Source organism: Lupinus angustifolius, chromosome LG03, assembly GCF_001865875.1.
Source record: "Lupinus angustifolius cultivar Tanjil chromosome LG03, LupAngTanjil_v1.0, whole genome shotgun sequence".
In the NCBI taxonomy this organism is placed as follows: Eukaryota; Viridiplantae; Streptophyta; class Magnoliopsida; order Fabales; family Fabaceae; genus Lupinus; species Lupinus angustifolius.
Genome location: NC_032011.1, coordinates 29,566,895 through 29,585,484, shown reverse-complemented (window position 1 = coordinate 29,585,484; position 18,590 = coordinate 29,566,895). Strand labels below are relative to the sequence as shown.

The window sequence follows — 18,590 nt, the reverse complement described above, 5'->3', positions numbered from 1 at the left end:
CACTCTCAAGATTATGATAAATGAATGAAAACTCTTTGAAGCAAATTCAATTATCAATTTCAATTTCTAGGAGTGACACTTGTTGGGAGGGGTAACCTTAAACCTAAAATGAATTAGTTCATTACCAAAAGGTGAGAGAATATATTTGATAGTACAAAAAATATTCAATTATCAATTAATACTGTTTTGAAAGTGAACTGGATATTCAAGTAAATTAATTTAAATTTCTTAATATGGTAATTAACATAGAGTTGGTATTTGTTACATTTCAACAAGAACAACAAAAGAATTCATGTATGTTAATATTATTAATAAAAAACTAAAGTGACAAAGTTATGGGGTTTAGATCCTGAAATTGTCAAACAAAGTTTTAACCTCCTTGATAAAAAATAATTAAGTGAGAGAGTGATGTACATTTTTTATGACATATATAAAATTGCTTCTTCAAATTTCATTTTTCTATTTACATTAGATAATAAAGATGAAGAAATGTTTCTTTAGATAGATAAACATATAAAACAAACAAATACTATATTTTCTAAAAGGGAAATTGAGATGTAATGGTAGAAAAATCATAGAATTGTGGTTGAATAAAGAAAACTTTCAATGATGGTAATTTTTGAAGCATCATTCCATACAAGAAAATTATTTTATTTTTATTATCTACCATACTTTGCGACCCCATAGTCAATATATTTTGTAAGATAAGTAACATAATATTTTGTTTGACTGATATGTTTTTTACGTAATTTTTCAATGCTTAATTGTCTCAACGCTTAATTTTCCCAGTCACTTTAATCATAAGTAAATTAATTTATCTTAATAAATGTCCATTTCCATTAAAAAGAGGTTACAATAAACATAGTCGAAATTGTTTACGTTGGAAATAAGTTACAACAAATCTAGCTAATAGTATTCTGAATGATGGTGAAACTTACAAATATATTATAAACTTTTACCATTATTTATACATATTTTATTTTTTCTTGACTGATTTGGCTACATAGTTGATTTTATTTTACCAGAAAATGAGAAAACAATAGGCAATCCAATAGCTATAACAAAACACACACACACAATCTCTTATTGGTTGTGGAACTTTAAATGGTTATTGGTTGGTGTATTCCCGCTCATGCCACCAAACACACACAGAAACACACACACAATCTCTTATAACATTGTTGTTGTGTTCCTACAAGTCCTCCTCCTCCTTCTTCTTGTTCTCTTTGTTCTGAATTGACATATTCATCATTGAGAAAATGAAGAAAGAAAATAGAAAAGTTGATGGTGAAGAAGAAGATGTTATGAGAATGACTAGGGCAAGGGCTAGAATGATGGGAGGAGTATCAGCTTCATCAAAACCACCCTTTAAGAAGAAGGAACCACTCACTGATATAACTAACACCCAATCAAGACGAGGTTGCAAGAACAAAAACACAAAGCTAGCTCCACATCTCTCCAAACAAGACCAACAATATTCATCCACAATACCACATCTCCTCCTTTCATTACATCAACCAATCACCTCTCCATATCAAGGTTTTCATTCTCAAACCTAACAATATGTTACAACAACCATATTTTTAATTTTTAATTCTTCATTGGATTATGCAGACATATATATAATCTGTCAGAAACTAAATTCCTCATATGGCCTTGGGATTGTGGACATTGATTCAGAGATAAAGGATCCTCTTCTTTGGAGTTCTTATGCCATTGATATATACAACAATATACGTGTCACAGAGGTTTGTGTTGTACAAATGTAACTTTTTATTTGGACTACTGTCTATACTTCACTGTTTATGTTCCTGGCGACAGCGTAGTTGCTTCTCTTAAACAATGTTATGATGTAAACCACAGCAGAAAGCATATTTATTCAGTAGCGTTGCTGCATAAATGAAATTTTAAGAATATAACTGAACTAGTGCTAAGGAAAGAAAAGGGTAATATTTGATGGTAAGGTTTGGTGATTTCACTCCAGCGTGAAAGGAGACTATCAAGCGATTACATGGAGAAGTTGCAGCAGGATATCAGCCCAGGCATGCGAGCAATTCTTGTTGATTGGCTTGTGGAGGTTAATATCTATTCTTTTACCACTTGTTGCAAATTTCTCTCTCAATGTGTGTGTGTGTTAGTGTGTGATTTTTTATGCTAGTACTTCTTTGATTCTTCCTCTTGTTTATTCCAAAATTCTTGTTACTTTATTATCATCTACAGTATTCAATGGAGCTTAGTTGAATGATATCCTCAGAATGAGCTGGATTTTTATAACTTGTCATGATCATCATGTTAAGACAGGAACATATGAAATTAACAAAAAGAATCTCTAGTTACTTTCTGCATAGTTTGGATATCAATCATTGGTTGCTGAAACTTTGATATATATATATTTTCAGGTTTCTGAGGAATATAACTTAGTTCCAGACACTCTTTACCTTACAGTGAATCTCATTGATCGATTTCTTTCTGCTAGTTTGATTAAGAAACAAAAGCTGCAGCTGCTTGGTGTTACTTGCATGCTCATTTCTTCGTAAGTACAATACTTTGTCATTGTCTTGGTAGAGTAATCAGCTTTAGATTGAGTGTAGTCATTCTGCTTTAGAACAACATTTAACTTACATTCCATTGCCTTCGAGTTTGTTTCAATCCATACAAGGATATTCGGACCTTCAGGGACTTTCATGTAGATTTCTTCAAGCAAGTTACCATGAAGGAAAACAGTGTTAACATCAAGTTGGTGAAGGTGACAGTTTTTAATAGAAGCTAAGACTAGGATAACTATAATGGTAGTAATTTTCAGAACTGGACTAAAGGTATCTAAGAGCATCCACAATAGTGCAACTTATTTTTTAGTTCTTAAATGGGCCCACTGATTATTTTATTTTCGTTTACATATTCCAACAACTTAAGCAACTTAAACCAAAATCATATTCAATGATGTAACTCTATTTTCGTTCTTAAAAGGACCCCGCAAACCTACCTCACATTTAGCTTCTTTACTTTTACTTTATTTTATTTAATATTGATTTATTTTCTCTTCCAACAATTTTTTTCATTTTTTAATGTTGTCTCAACTATATGAACGGTGCCATTTTGTTCATTGTTGTGAAATAAGCACATGAACGGTTCCTTTTCCAATGGTGAAATTGAAAGAATAACATTCTTATTTGGCTATAAACTTAGTTTTTTCACCATTGTGGGTGCTCTATGTATTTTATCCCTACCGCTTGAGTATAGCCTTTAGCCACTAATCTGGTCTTATGTCTATCCATAGTTCCATTAGGATTGTTTTTTACCTTCAAAATCCACTTACATCCTATAGCTCTCTTATCCTTAGAGAGGTTTGGGATAATCCAAGTCTCATTTTTTTTTCAAAGCTTGTAATTCTTCATTTATGACATTCACCCAGGTGTTGTATGACCTTATTGTAATCACTAGATTCTCATATTGAGGAAATATTAAGGACGAAACTTTTGTATGGAGCAGATAGATTCTTATAAGATAAAAGGTATTTGGTATTTTTGGGATCACTAGAAGACTTCATTAAAGTACAATGATAGTTTTCTAAGTATCTTGGAGGTATTCTCTGCCCGCTAGAGGTTCTAACAACATCATTATGCTCCTCACTGGGAATGACCTTAATAGTTTCATGAGGCTCATCAATGCGGTTTATTTGCTCAATTTGGTTTATTTGATAATTGAGGGGCCCATCATAAAGTTGGTGATGTAGATACTGATCACCTTGGTTAAAAGAAGTTGTAGGTAGAGAGTCACCATCTCAATTTTCATCCAATTTATCTTGGTTAGAGAAAGGAAATACTTCTTCATAAAAGACAACTTTTCTGGATATGAAGGTTTCTTTTGTTTCTAAGTCATAAAGGATGTAACCCTTTACCCCATATTTTAAACCTAGGAATGTACACTCCTACCTCTAGGGTCAAATTTTCTTCTATTGGTCACAAGGGTGGAAGCATAACATAAACATCCAAAAACTTTCAAATTAAGAAGATTAGAGTCGTGATTGAAAAGAACTTGGTAGGGAGAATGGTTGCTCAAGACAGTGGAAGGTTGTATGTTGATCAAATACACAGCATGAGCAGTGGAATAATTCCAAAAGTATTTGGGCATAGAAGATTGGTACATCAGAGCTCTTTCTACACCAAGAATGTGTTGATCTTTTCTCTCCATAACACCATTTTATTGTGGAGCCTCAACACAACTACTATGATGCACGATGGCCTTTGAGTTATAGAATTCCATTCTAAATTCTACACCATTTTCTTATTATACATTTTAAAATAATGCCAAATTGAGTTTCTATAAGAGTGACAAATGATTTTATAAAAGTTGTAGTTTTTGATTTATTTTTTATGAAAAACAACCATGCATGTCTAGTCTTATATGTTGGGCATTCCAAGTGTGAATGAAGAAGTCTCACATTATGAAAAAGTTACATGGGTTAAAAAGCATATAAGTGGATAGACTCATAGACCTAATGTCTTAAGGTTTTAGGTCAAGATGTGGTGTCAAACCCACTTTTATGCTTCTTTCACTTAACACATGGAAGAATGTTATACACATGTATGAAGATCTCTCAACATTATCATCAATTATAGTTAAGAAATATCTATGATCTAATGTAAATGTAATGGAAACAGGTCCCCATATGTCAACATAAATAATATCAAATATAAAATCAGACTTGCTAAGGATGTTCTAAAAAGTTAGTTTCTTTTGTTTGGTAAAATGGCAAACATCACATGGTTTATTCACTGAATCATAATGAATGAAAGAAAATTTAAGAGCAGGAAATTTATCATTAGATGGGTGTCCAAGCCTATTATGCCATACATCTTTATTCATAGAATTCACTATATTCATGCACTAATTAGGCATTGGTGACAAACTTTTAGAATTAAGAGTATATAAGCCTCATTTTTCTTCAGCTACACCAATCATTCTCAATATGATTTCCTCTTGTATTTTGCCATTGGTTTTATAGAAATTAGAGAAAATTGAGGTTCTCGGTAAACTTGGAAACAAATATTAGATTAAAGGAGAACTTAGGTATATAAAATACATTTATCAAGTAAAGATCATTGGAAAACATGATTGTTCTTGATATGGTAGTGGTAATTTGACTTCCATCAGACATTTTAATGACAACAAGATCAATTTTCTTGAATGATTGCTACATCAGCAAAGAGTGACAAATGTGATCTGTTGCTCCTATGTCAATGATCCAATCTTCATTTTTCAATTTGTTAGATAGGTTGTAAAGATTACTTGAAAATTGTTGCTTACTTGAGTGGGTCAAGGAGATAGTGTTGATTCGATTATTAGTGTGATTTGACGGTTCCTTTAGCATAGCCAAGATGGCTTTATATTGATCAGGTGTAAAATCAATGAGATTTTCTTCTTCAGCAGGAGTATGTGTTATGTCAATATCACAAAAACTACTGACACTATTGATATTGTTGTTGAACTTGTAATGAGGGGGAAACATGCTTCTTGTAGCATACGTTAATGGTTTGCCTCACTTTATTGCGGAATATGCAGACTTTAGAATTTGTTCCTCTTCCTCTTATATTGCTAAAATCAGAGTTCCTACCAATTCCTGTTTGGTTGTTACTTCCCCTTAAACCTCTTCCTCTATACCTTCCTTTCCTAGAAGTTATCTTCAGCGGTGCCAGTGAAGATTTTTGGCTCATCAAATGGAAGAGCAAGTTGTTTTTCTTGATGCATGAATAAAGAAAAAGTCTTGTTTATGCTTGGCAGGGGATTCATGAGCATTATTTGGGATCTTACACCTGAATAGTGCTCATTAAGCCACTTTAGGAATCTCATCACATAGTCTTCTTCCCTGTAAGATTTGCTCAAACAAGTGCATGAGATAAGGTGTCTGAAATTGTCTAATTCTTGCCAAAGGCCTTTCAAGTGTGTGTAGTATTTATCTATGGACTAATATATAACACTTTGCACAATAGCACGATCGAGTGAGTGATTCATCCAAGACATTACCAAGGTGTTACACCTATCCCATGCTCCAAAATTAGGATCATTAAGATTTGGTCTGGCAAGCTACCATCCACGAATTGTAGTTTGTTTTTCGTCTTGACTGCCATCAACATATCCCTTGATCAGGAGTGATAATTTGCTCCTGTTAGGTGATCTTTCACTAAACTGCATCTTGGGCTCTCATTAGGGTGCAAATAGTATGGACTGAAAGGATCAGTGAAGGGATTCATGATGACTACTGCATTGGCCATTCTAAATGAGATGAAGAAAAGTGATTTGGAAGATAGGAAGAAAAGAGAGGTAGAATTATAGAGGGTTCAAGTGCAGCATAGCATCAATGCATCAATTGATGCTCTTATACTATATTAGAACATGATTATCCATATTTGTATGTGTGAAGATGAATATAGAAGATGAAAGAATGAATTCAAGGATATCAGAATGGAACGTGATAATGCTTTTCATTGATTCAACAAAAACATAAAAAAGTGCATTTATAAGATGGGAGGAGAAAAATAATACCACCCACCTAAACTTACTCTTAACTAACATAACTAAACCATTATCAACCAAAAATAACAAGATCAATTAATTACGTGGCTTTATGGTTGCTTAATGCACAAACAATCTAGTTAAAATTGTGAGGAGTGTTTGATGAAATGCCTAAATGAACAATGTCTTCTCGATTAGAGGCTACAATGCCTCAATTATGATTCTTCTGCCTGGCTAGGTAAGGAGCTACAATACCTCGGTCACAATTATTTTGTCTGGCTGGGTCATCGGTGTGGTTGGCATGGCCATCTCGGTTAGACTTGATGTAGTTAGGATTTTGGCCATCTCGGTCAGGCTTGATGCAGCTTTCTTGAGCCATCATCATTATCATCATGGGTGTGGTTGTGAGTCCATAGTTGGCAAGATCGAGATCTTACGTAAGATCGGAAGGGGTAGATGAAAATGTAAAACGTGTGATTATAACACGGATCGTAAGATCCTACCAAATATTAATTTTTTTTATATATACATATTCACAAGATAATAAAAACTTCAGCTTTCTCTATTGCTATAAATAACAAAATTAACAAGTAGCACTTGATAAAACTTAAACTTAAACATCAAAATATTATTCACATTAAAGTATTAGGTCACATATAATTGCAAAACTAACATGTCAACACAATCAACTAAAGTGTTTGCAACAAAAAATACCAACAAGTATTAGAACCTAATATCTAAATCAATAAATCAAATCATGCAAGGGCGTATCAAGATAATCATCTTCATTGACTTCTTCATCTTCATTAATGGTTTTTGTTCAAATAAGATAGATAAATTATAATATTTTCAAAAAGAACACAGTAAGTATGTTGAAGATGAAGAAGGAAAACTTACTTGACGAAGATGAGAGAAACTTCTGGATTTCTTTCACATGGAAATAAATTTCTGGTATGGTATATTTTTTATGTTGCTATTTAGGGTTTAAAATAATTTTGGGTGGGTCAAATGATTTTGGGTCATGGGTTTCCCTTCTATTCGGGTTTAGAAGATTAGGATTTTACAATTTGGGACTTTTGCAACAAAAAAAAAACAGTAAGCCATAAGATCTTTTCGATTTCAAAATTCTACGGTCTTCCCCGATGATCTCACCAGCAGTGGTGACATTGCATTCAAAGTAGACACGTGACTTGCTAACTCTTGAAAACTCGTAAGATCTACCGATCCTACGAGTTAACTCGCGAGGTTAATTACTATAGTTGTGACTATTCAACTTGCTATAGCATTTTAATCAATAATAAAGAGTTCGCTTTCTTATCATTGAGTTGTTTCTTATTCTCGGTAGGTACCAGTTCTATCAATACGACCACCATTTTTTACCCTTAGTCTAGTATGAGGAAGATCATTATTTTACACAGTTTCTTACATAACTATTTTCCTTATTGGTCTTGTACTGGTATATGTCCTTCGTTGATATATTTTACGTAATATAATTTTATTATAATGAGATTAAGGCTGGGGTATTGTTATATTCTCTGTATAACATTAATAAATTACTAAGGAAAATTCCATTTTAACTCGCCACCTTTTGTGTAAGACATGCTTGGAATACTGACAACTGATAATGAAGGATAACTTGTCTTTTTATTTTCAATATCATGACAAAATTATAAGTTGCTTTTCTTTTCTTTCATGAATTTAAGAAAGTATGAGGAGATTAAAGCTCCCCAAGTAAAAGAATTTTGCGTCATCACAGACAATGCATACACCAAAGCAGAGGTATAGTATTTAGTATTATCTTTTCAAATTGTGTTCATGAATGACAATATAAGACACTTATTGGTTGGTACTTGATAGGTTCTGAAAATGGAGAGTGAAGTTCTAAAGCTTCTTCATTTTCAATTATCTGTTCCTACAACCAAAACATTTCTAAGGTAAGTATTATATATCCAAATTTTGCTTGAACATGGCATTCAGTTAAACCATAATTAAACTTATGACAATCTTGTTTGGCTTTCAGGAGATTCATCAAAGCAGCACAATCTTCTTACGAGGTACCATAGACTATAGTTGTTATTCAATATCTACAATTTAAAGAAAAGAAACAAAAAAACCAATGTGGTTGTAAAATTTACATTATACAGGTTGGTTATGTTGAACTGGAATTCCTAGCAAATTATTTAGCAGAGCTTACTCTTGTTGAATACAGCTTCTTGCAGTTTCTACCTTCCATGATAGCTGCATCTGCTGTATTACTTGCTAGATGGAACCTCATTCAGTCTGAACATCCATGGGTCTCAACTTAATTTCAACTTCACTATTTGCGCCTTAGTGTTTGTTAGTAAATAAATCTAAAGAATGTTGTGCATTTTTATTTGCAGAATCCAACTATGGAGCACTATACAAATTACAAAGTGTCAGACCTTAAAACTACTGTTCTTGCACTCGCAGATTTGCAACTTAATACCAATGGCAGTTCTCTGAATGCTGTGTGTGAAAAATATAAGCAACAAAAGGTTAGAAATGTTCAGATTATGATGAGTAACCCTTCTTCTTTGTTCTGTTGGTTTAAGTTTTAACTCCCCTAGTCATACACAAAATGGTTGGTTAGGTAACCTTATATTTTGGTTCCTATGACAGTTCGAGTGTGTTGCAAAATTGGCTCCAAAACCTGTGCAAACACTCTTCCAGATTCAAATGTAATGAGTGCATCTCCAAAGAGTAAAGGGATGAATAATACACTTGAAGCTAAGTAGTTATAGTAATAAAATGTTGTAGACTCCATTTTGAGGTTGTCATTTGTAAGCAATAAAAGTTATTATAATATATGTAGCTCTGTGTTCTCTTGTATTTATTATCTTTAAAATAAGTTTTTCATCAATGTTGAAAGACATGACATTGCATCTACCTTAACTTGTTTTTGTTTGTTTCACTTAAGCATGTGTTGGTGGTGATTCTACTATCCATCTATGCACTCTTTAATTTTACTTGTGATAATCAATTTTTTAAATTTAATGTAGGAACTACTTAAGAAAACTTGTGTATGTACAAATATTTTCATATATGTAATCAACATTTCTATTATTTGAGAAATTGACATATAAGAATTTATCTACATTTTAATTTAAAATGACGGCTCTAAATATTTTAGAAGAAGTCCAAATTAAATTCAATCTCTTTTTTAATCGTGTTATCAATATTAGGTCAAAAATCAACTTTATGTCAAAATTGTTTGTTACCAATCATATAAATTAATACAATACATAAAAATTGTATTAAGTGTAAGACTTCAAAAATGCTAAATATCAACAAAGGCAAATAATTAACTTTCTATTACACCCACTTCAACCTAATTCAAAACCATTCATAAATCCTATTGTTAAATAGTAATATTATATTAAAATATTTGTCAGAATTAAACATTTCTTATTAAATAAATCTTTATTATAACATTAAAATAATGACTTTGTTTTGATTATGTTTGTTTAAATAAAATAATTTCTTTTTATATTTAATTGACGGTTTAAAGTTATATAGTTGTGTCTCAATTGTTTCTTGTAATTTTTATATTTGTTTTGAATAATAGTTAGGATAAAAAGAAAAATTGCATAATTATTGAGAAGTAGTTTTGAATATTTTATGAATTTGCCAGTCTCCATTGGATAATAAAGTGAATGGGTATTGTGGGAAGTATGAATGAAAAGACAAAAATACCCTGAAAATAGAAATATGATTATGATTTGATGATATTTAATTATTTATATAAGAAAGGTTATTCGTGCTTGGTTGGTTGTTCGGGTTGTGGTTGTGCGTCTGATCCTTGAGTTGACTTCAGAAGAAGAAGAAGAAGAAGAAGAAGATGGTATCAATCCTTATTCTTATTATTTCATTCTCTTTTTATTTATTAATTTATTAATTTTGTTTTTGCAGTCTCATAGTAGTAATAATAATCGGCACACTATCATTCTTATGCAAACTTCTCAGAACAGAGGAACTCGAACTTTCATGGATTATGATTCTGTTTCTCACGCAATGGATGGTATTTTCTTTTTTAATTAATTAATATTTAATAAGGATATTTTCATACAAAGTCTTCATTTTTAGTATACAAAGTTCCTGGGTAGATAGCAACACATAAAACCATTTGCCTTACTTTTCATACACTAGGATCACCCAATTCATTAGGGCTACAACAAATTACCAACTTACACAACAATTAAACCTATCTATGTCAAATCAAATTCAAAGGATTATGTTTTTCATGTTATTTTGTACCTTCAACAATCAAACCTAGCCATTAATTATATTTACTTTTACTTATTGTCTATTTCATAAAAAAGTTTACCCCTTTTCTGTCATTTTTATGAATTCCATAACTTATAAAATACACACACAGAGAGAGGTATACTACTAAGACGAGTGAGCACTGAAATAAAGCAAATTAAAAAGTTCATGAATAGTTAAGTGATATTTGCTGCGGATATATATTTTTATATGATGTCATGGTCATTTGCTTATGATTTGTATGGTTTGAGTCATAGCATTCAATAGAGGTCTTGAATCTTGTGCTTATGCAGGTATATGTACGCTGTATGAAAGGAAGCTGAAGGAGTTAAATCCGGCCATCAGAAATCTCTCTTATGATATTTCAGATCTCTATAACTTCATAGATGGTCTTGCTGACATGAGTGCCCTAGTGTATGTCTCTCTAAATCATAAAAAGACTGTGTTTTAATGCAGTCACAGTTTTGTTAATTACAAAGCAATCTATGGTTTGTATGTATTCATCGATTAGTAAAGCTTAAATGAAACATTATATTCAGCGACAAGAAAGAAAAAAAGGTGAAGCTTAAGAGGACTTACCAAAAGTCCAATGGCTTTGAGCTCTTCACAGCTCAAGAATAAGTTATTTAGCTATGCAGTTGCTTGCTCATTTATTAGAAGGTTCTGTTCCTTTTGACATTGAAATGTAGATCAAGGAAAAGAAAAAACTAAGATTTCACATTATTTTCCTCCATGAGTCAAGTGAAAACTAAGATTATAGCATGAGTGATAGCTTAATTCAATTGTCTGTGTGTGTAACTGGTTGACTGTTTCTTTGTGTGTGTGGTTTGCCTTCACAATGATTAACAATAGAAGTGGCTGTTTGGTTTATAAATGCAGTTATGACAGTTCAATCCATGCTTACTTGCCGCATGATCGCCAGTGGATCAAACAAAAGACATTTCAACATTTGAAGAAATTGGCACATTGATTGATATATGGTGTTTGAACAATCCTCTAGTTTTTAGCAGTTTAATTTGTAATGAAAATTTCAAAGGGCTGAACCTGTATGTTATGTGGGTTATATACTGTGATGGTTATGTTGCTTGACATGAAAACTGCACCTGCTTTTGTCATATTAAATATCAATAGCTGTTGTAGCTGAAGTTTCAGAGAAGTGATTGTTGTAAGCTTTTATTTTCTTTATAATGTTTATCCTCTATTATTTAAAAGTAAGTTGCATTATTAGTTACCTAACAACATCTCTATGGTTCACAAGGTGAAGTGCATTTTGAGAGTTCATTCCTACAATACTACTGATTTGCCTTGTAAGTATATATGGGATGAATGATGAATATGATTATCGTTGTGACTTGTAAGATAGCAAGTGCATGTTGCAAAATCAAATCACAATGTGGGCTGTATGAGGTATTATGCGATCTCTGTTAGTAATAAAATTTCATCACAGTATTCATATTCCATTAGAAACTCAAGAAAGCAATCTTTGTTAATATACATATTTCACAAATTATCTTGAATCTTATCATCCTATCGTTTTATCCAAAAAACAATTTTGAAGTCCTTCCATTCACCTTTTTTTCCATATCATAATCTTTATATCTTCGTACCTAGGAAATCACAGTCAATTAAAATAGGTCTAGGATTAAAGGGAAAATTGTAATTTAAGGTTCTAAAATATTAATCTTTTAGTGGTTGATCCACAGACAAACATAGTGGTTAATTTTACTTAAGTTTGCCAAACCCATTAGTTTTTACTTTTCTAAAAATCATGCAGAACATCAGTATAATACACAAAAGCTGATAGATGCAATCTTGTAAATTCATTGTCAGACATGCTTCTGAATAGTAATTCCAAATCATAAATATGTTTCTGAATTATTTTCCAACATATATATATATATATATACAGAAGATGATTATATGTAGTTTTGGTGGTCTTCATCTTTGTTTGGTGAAAGCAGTACACGACTTCGATATTCTCCAAGAGCCCATATGGGAAATATGTTTCTGAATGCTGAGTAGCTTATAGTACAATTTTTGCAGAACACTCCCACGATTTCCTACATTGAAATCATACATTTGTTTGTTAAATACACACACAATCAGGGATGAATATATATCTATCTATCTATCCATGCATTTTTGTTACTTGTTACCTACCTGTTGGGGAAACTCTCCGTTTTCCGTTTGTGAATTGATCAACACCTTAGCAGCACGATGCAACGGCCATGGATCTCTTTGACCCTATATAGAATATTCCATTAATTAAACAATCACTTTTTATCTGCTATATATAACTTTTCCTTATTTATTATACCTGTCCAGCTTCAATAAGTGCCAACATAGCCCAAGCAGTGTTCACTATGTGTGACTTGTTTCCTTATAGATTTGTGTATACCTGTTTGTTCATTAATTACTAAATGCTGAATGGGATATGTATGGAACCAAATAAACTTACTAAAGTTATTGATTTTGTTACCTTGTTCTGGCATGAGAGGTAGCTCTCTCCCCATCCACCACAAGGGTTCTGTTTGGATAGTAGAAACTCACATGCTTTTCTAATGCAGTGGCTATCTTGGTAGGTCTTACCAGCAGCTATGAGCCCCTTTATTCCAAACCATGTTCCATAGGTATAGCAGATTCCCCATGACCCAGACCTACCATTATGGACTCATTTATCATATTTCCAAGACATAATAACATAATTGTTGTTAGTGGAGAACAAAAAGAAAAAACAAACCATGAGCCATCAGGTAACTGAATGGTTTGGATATAGTTTCCTGCCTTAGCCATACAAGTTTGTATTTCCATGTTCAAGTGTTGTGGACATTTCTCTCTGAATAATGCAAGACCTTGTATCACTGCTGATGTGCATTCTACATACTGATAATCAATCATGATATCTCCAAATGTTTCAGTGGGATTTATTTTCTGTCATAGTAACAAAGAGTGTTAATAAATATGAATCTATCTTTCTTATTTAAGATAAATAAAAAAAGTAAGCCTTTACCTCCAGCCATGAATAAGATCTGGTGAGCTCATAGGATGCAAATCCGCCACTTGGATTCTGTAATAATATGGAAAGACCAAATTCATAATTGATGAGATGCTTGTGTTGAATAGAGACGTAATTATGGTCCTTACCTGGAGGGATAAAATATAATTAACAGCATCATACAACTGTTCTGTTTCTATTGCTTTCCCAACAGTCTCAAATGGCATGTTTGACAACAAAATTGCTACCTGCCATGAACAAAATGAACAACATGGTTATGTTTTAAAAAAAATGAGATTTTGTTGAAATAAATAAAAAAAGGGAAATTAATTTATGACCTTCAAGCCTTCTGCAGAACAATCTGATACAGACCAACCATTGTCTCGAGTTGAGAAAGGCCATCCACCTTTTGAAATGTGTCTATACCATTCACTTGGATTACCACTGCTGTTCCTTCTCACCTTCAATACCAAACATTTTTATCTTCTTTCATAACTAAGAGTTTCACTAAATAAACATATATATGTATGTATGTATGTATGTATATAGCAATAGCACTTACCTGTGAGCATTTTATGAAATGGTTTGCTTTCTTAAGCATTGAGCTGTATTCATCATCCATATTGGTAGACAAGATTGCTTGTACAGTAAAAGAAACATCCCAAAATTGAGAACCATTATATCCCTGATGTCATGTCATACAACTATTTGTATTCAGAATATGCATTTTTAACTAATGACAAATAATATAAATTGATGTTTAATATGCACCTGCATTTTCATTCCATCTTCAGCCACCCAGAGATAGTCTTTGATTCTTGAAAGGTGACACTTATATGCCTCAGAATTGGGGTCTTCCAACCAACAACAAACCATGTTTAATACCTGCTTTTTAATTTACAACCAATTTATTTGTTCATCTTCTTAATTCAAACTAGTATTATAAAGTCATTATTAATATGAAGTTCTACATTAATAAAAATAAAGGTATTAACCTACCTTATTGACAGGACCAATGCAGATGTATTGTGTATTTTCATCCTCGTAGTGTATATGTTGCATTACATGGTCTAATGCTTTTTTTCTAAGCTTTGAACAAGGCCAACTCATTAGAAGAGGTTCACCCAAATAGTGAAGAAAACCCCATAACATATCCTGGATCATTGGTCGTGGATAGTAGAAATCTTCCTGCAACAATTACTTACTTAATTAACATCATTTATAAATTATATTTTCATGTATTTTATATTCATATCATCATCACTTTTGAGATAATTATTCTGATAGTCAATTTTTTTATAAATATTATGGTAATGCATAATTATACAACATATTTAGAATTGAGCTGTTGTACTTTTTATTCTGATAATAATAATTAGAAAATACTAATAATATTATAATGAGGTTGTGAAGTAGTAATTAATTAATGAAAAGGAACGTACAGTAGAATTAGAAAATGAGAAGAACAGAGAGTACCCACCTTGGCACATAAGTTTCTGGCATGGTCCCAATCAAGTAGGTGATAAGGAAGGGTATAGAGCTCCGTTCTAAGGGATAAAACAATGGAGTTGATAGGAGCAACAAACTTAGTACCATATAAATATGACATTGGCAGATATACCAATCGAGTATGACACCACATCCTTCCAGGGTGCATAGGAACAAAGTAAGGAACCAGCCATATCTCTGGTGGTATTGGGTTTATCCCTCTCCATTCATATAAGCCAATCACCTATTCATGTTTCATTTTATTATACCAACCAACCACCATTTCAATAATTTATATTATTACTCAAATGAATCAAACTAGTACGGCAACATATATAATAATTAAATTGTATACTTACTGAAAGCCAGAGTTTGCCCCATGATGGAATGGAAGTCACACCACCACAATCAAGAATCCGTTTTCTTGCATTTTGCATGTATTTTATTATACCAACCAACCACCATTTCATTAATTTATATTATTACTCAAATGAATCAACTACTACTGCAACATATATAATAATTAAATTGTATACTTACTGAAAGCCAGAGTTTGCCCCATGATGGAATGGAAGTCACACCACCACGATCAAGAATCCATTTTCTTGCATTTTGCATGGCACCATCATCTAGCTCTTCTCCAAGCAATCTCAAACTTACATAACTTAGAGATGTGCAAAACATGGTGCTGCACCCTTCTATATGCAATCCCCACCCTCCATCTATGTTCTGGTGAGTGAAGAGATAGCGCTTCATCTCTCTTCGATGCTCAATGTTCAAGATTGTATTAAGTGCTCCAGTCACATATAATCCTATGACCAAAGCAGGAAGAAGAAACAAAGGACCACCATAGTCACCAGGCCAGAAACCATCCTCACTCTGAAGTGTTGACAATGATCTCAATGCTCTTTTCAGTGTCCTTCCTACTACTTCCTCATTTATATCTTCTATTTCCTTTTCAACTTTCACATTATTATTACCACTTACGTTCATGTTTTTTAACCCTTTTTCCCTCTCAAACTGCTCATACATACATAAATAGATGATTAATATAATAATAAGAAGAAAGATAGAATTGTTATATATGTATATGGATACCTGCAGCCTCATTAAGAGATCAGAACTATGCTTATATATGAAGCGGTTATTGTGAAATTGTTGTCGAACATGTTCAACTTGAGCACGTTCTTCCTCAGTTCCAAGGTGTGGATCAAACTCCCAGAATTGTCTTCCAATGTGATTATTAACGCTTCTAATATTCCATTTCTCTTTGCTTTCTGAAACCTTCAGCTTCCACATGATGGATGATCTTCACTTCTGTCTGCTTACCTTTCAATTTCTTACAAATACAACACCAAATCAGAACATCTATATATATACACACCAACTCAATCAATATTGAATATAATAATATACTTACCCTACACTATATCAAAACATGTGATAAATCAATATTTCCGTTTTATATGTACACATTATTTCTTATACTCTCTCTACTTTCCTATCTTAAAACACATGATACAACAACGTTGTTTTACGCTAACGACGTTACTTATGTAACAAGATTCTAAAAGGTGATAATTTACCGTGTGCAAGATTCTTTGCACTATCTCAAAACATGTGATAAGTCGATATTTCCGTTTTATACATATTATTTCTTATACTCTCTCTACTTTCCTATCTTAAAACATGTGATACAACAACATTGTTTTACACTAATGACGTTACTTATGTAGCAAGATTCCACAAGGTAATAATTTACCGTGTACAAGTTTCTTTGCACTATCTCAAAACATGTGATACATCAATATTTTCACTTTAGATACGTTTATTTTTTAAACTCTAACCTTTGTCCTATCTTAAAACATGCAATACAACAATGTTGATTTACACTAATGAATTATGTTATTTGTGCAACAAATTTCAATAATAATTTACTTGTATATATGTTTTTCAAGCTATATCAAAACATGTGATACATGGATATTTCCGTTTTATACATTATTTTCTATACTTCATATATTCTCCTATCTTAAAACGTGTGATACAACATTATTCATTTATGCTAATATGACCTTATTTTTTGCAACAAATTTTGACAATAATCGAGATGGTAATTAACTTGTATACATATATATTTCTTCACACTATCTTGAAACATATAATACATAGATATTTCCATTTAACACAATATTTTTTTATACTCTTCTATCTTAAAACTTGTGATACAATGATATTGATTTACATTCTCATACCTTCAATATGGTCCTAAAGTATTCTAAAAATGATGTAAACTTTCATTTTATCTTTTTATAACAATGTGTATTATTTGACATGATATCCTTTTTAGTTTTCTTTTCCCTTAGTAAAAAAACTTAAGAAATTTATCTAAATATTTTTAGAGATATGATTTTTGGGTAAATCTAAAGTCTTTCCTTTTAACTATTTTATACTTTATTCATTTATCAATATGACATTGATCTATTAATGTAAGACTCAACTAGATGCTCAAATAGGCCAAAAGGTCTAATATTCGAGTCATTGATTTTACGCATAAAATAACCGAGTCATTGATTAATATGGACTATGGTTTTCATGGCCAATCGGATGAGCGGCTCAAACCAGTTAGAAATATGTTATAGGTCAGATCAATCGAATCTGAACCAAATTTAATAACATTGTAGTAAATACAATTTGCACCCTTTATGGATATGGCGACGTCTTTCACATTTATGGGTCAACTTGGTAAAAAATTAGCTTGTATTTTAAGCTTGTAATATGTAGTTGTGAGTTTTAAGCTTATAATTGTGAAAGTAGCTGCAAGCTTGCATTTGTGAGTACATTGTGAATAAGATCTGTGTTCTTGATCTTGGCAAGATTTTGATGAAGATACTAACATCATCAAAAAAAGAAAAGGAAGAATACTTATGAAGACAAAGAAGATTAAAGCTTCAAGAAAATTAGATTAAGTCTCTATAGGTATTTCTATCCTAAAACTCTTTGATATACAAAAGTAGTAATGCTCAAACTATTTTTAAAGAAAGTTGATACACTTTAAAAATACTTAAAACATTTTTCAAAATGGTGTGTAAAGGGTTACTTCATCTAAGTAACAAGTTACATATGTGAGAAAAAGAGTTATCCAACTTAAAATTGTTCAGAGTAATCCATTACTGCATTTGAGTAACAGATTACCAGTTTTGCAAAAGTTGAGTAACCGATTACCCAAATGGTGTAATCGATTACTCTAATTCGTTTTTAAAAGAGCAGTGGACAGAGAGTTTGGGTAATCGATTACCCACTATCAGTA

The 18,590-nt window shown here is 31.9% G+C and overlaps 3 protein-coding genes across 4 annotated transcripts; 2 read left to right on the top strand and 1 right to left on the bottom strand.

The window, feature by feature from the left end:
* On the top strand, positions 1,260 to 9,232 carry LOC109342493 (cyclin-A2-2). The gene is made up of 10 exons (XM_019580470.1): positions 1,260 to 1,419; positions 1,615 to 1,748; positions 1,985 to 2,077; positions 2,400 to 2,533; positions 8,217 to 8,292; positions 8,371 to 8,447; positions 8,534 to 8,567; positions 8,658 to 8,807; positions 8,895 to 9,029; positions 9,154 to 9,232. The coding sequence occupies exons 1-10, from the start codon at positions 1,260 to 1,262 to the stop codon at positions 9,214 to 9,216; spliced, it is 1,056 nt and encodes a 351-aa protein (XP_019436015.1). The 3' UTR covers positions 9,217 to 9,232.
* LOC109344418 (enhancer of rudimentary homolog) lies at positions 10,277 to 11,971 on the top strand. 2 transcript variants are annotated; one of them, XR_002107327.1, is made up of 5 exons: positions 10,294 to 10,375; positions 10,444 to 10,552; positions 11,091 to 11,211; positions 11,677 to 11,872; positions 11,938 to 11,971. XR_002107327.1 is itself a non-coding variant. In XM_019583216.1 (4 exons), exons 1-4 carry the CDS (start codon positions 10,373 to 10,375, stop codon positions 11,765 to 11,767), a joined length of 324 nt encoding a protein of 107 aa, XP_019438761.1. In that variant the 5' UTR covers positions 10,277 to 10,372; the 3' UTR covers positions 11,768 to 11,971. The 2 variants fall into 2 exon arrangements, 1 of the variants encoding a protein (XP_019438761.1); XM_019583216.1 differs by having other exon boundaries at positions 10,277 to 10,375; positions 11,677 to 11,971.
* On the bottom strand, positions 12,703 to 16,786 carry LOC109344417 (probable oxidosqualene cyclase). The gene is made up of 15 exons (XM_019583215.1): positions 16,701 to 16,786; positions 16,379 to 16,619; positions 15,821 to 16,300; positions 15,273 to 15,524; positions 14,792 to 14,980; positions 14,564 to 14,677; positions 14,355 to 14,477; positions 14,131 to 14,253; positions 13,942 to 14,040; positions 13,808 to 13,864; positions 13,538 to 13,728; positions 13,277 to 13,454; positions 13,115 to 13,195; positions 12,958 to 13,041; positions 12,703 to 12,857 (listed from the first exon to the last, which is right to left on the bottom strand). The coding sequence occupies exons 2-13, from the start codon at positions 16,577 to 16,579 to the stop codon at positions 13,178 to 13,180; spliced, it is 2,025 nt and encodes a 674-aa protein (XP_019438760.1). The 5' UTR covers positions 16,580 to 16,619; positions 16,701 to 16,786; the 3' UTR covers positions 12,703 to 12,857; positions 12,958 to 13,041; positions 13,115 to 13,177.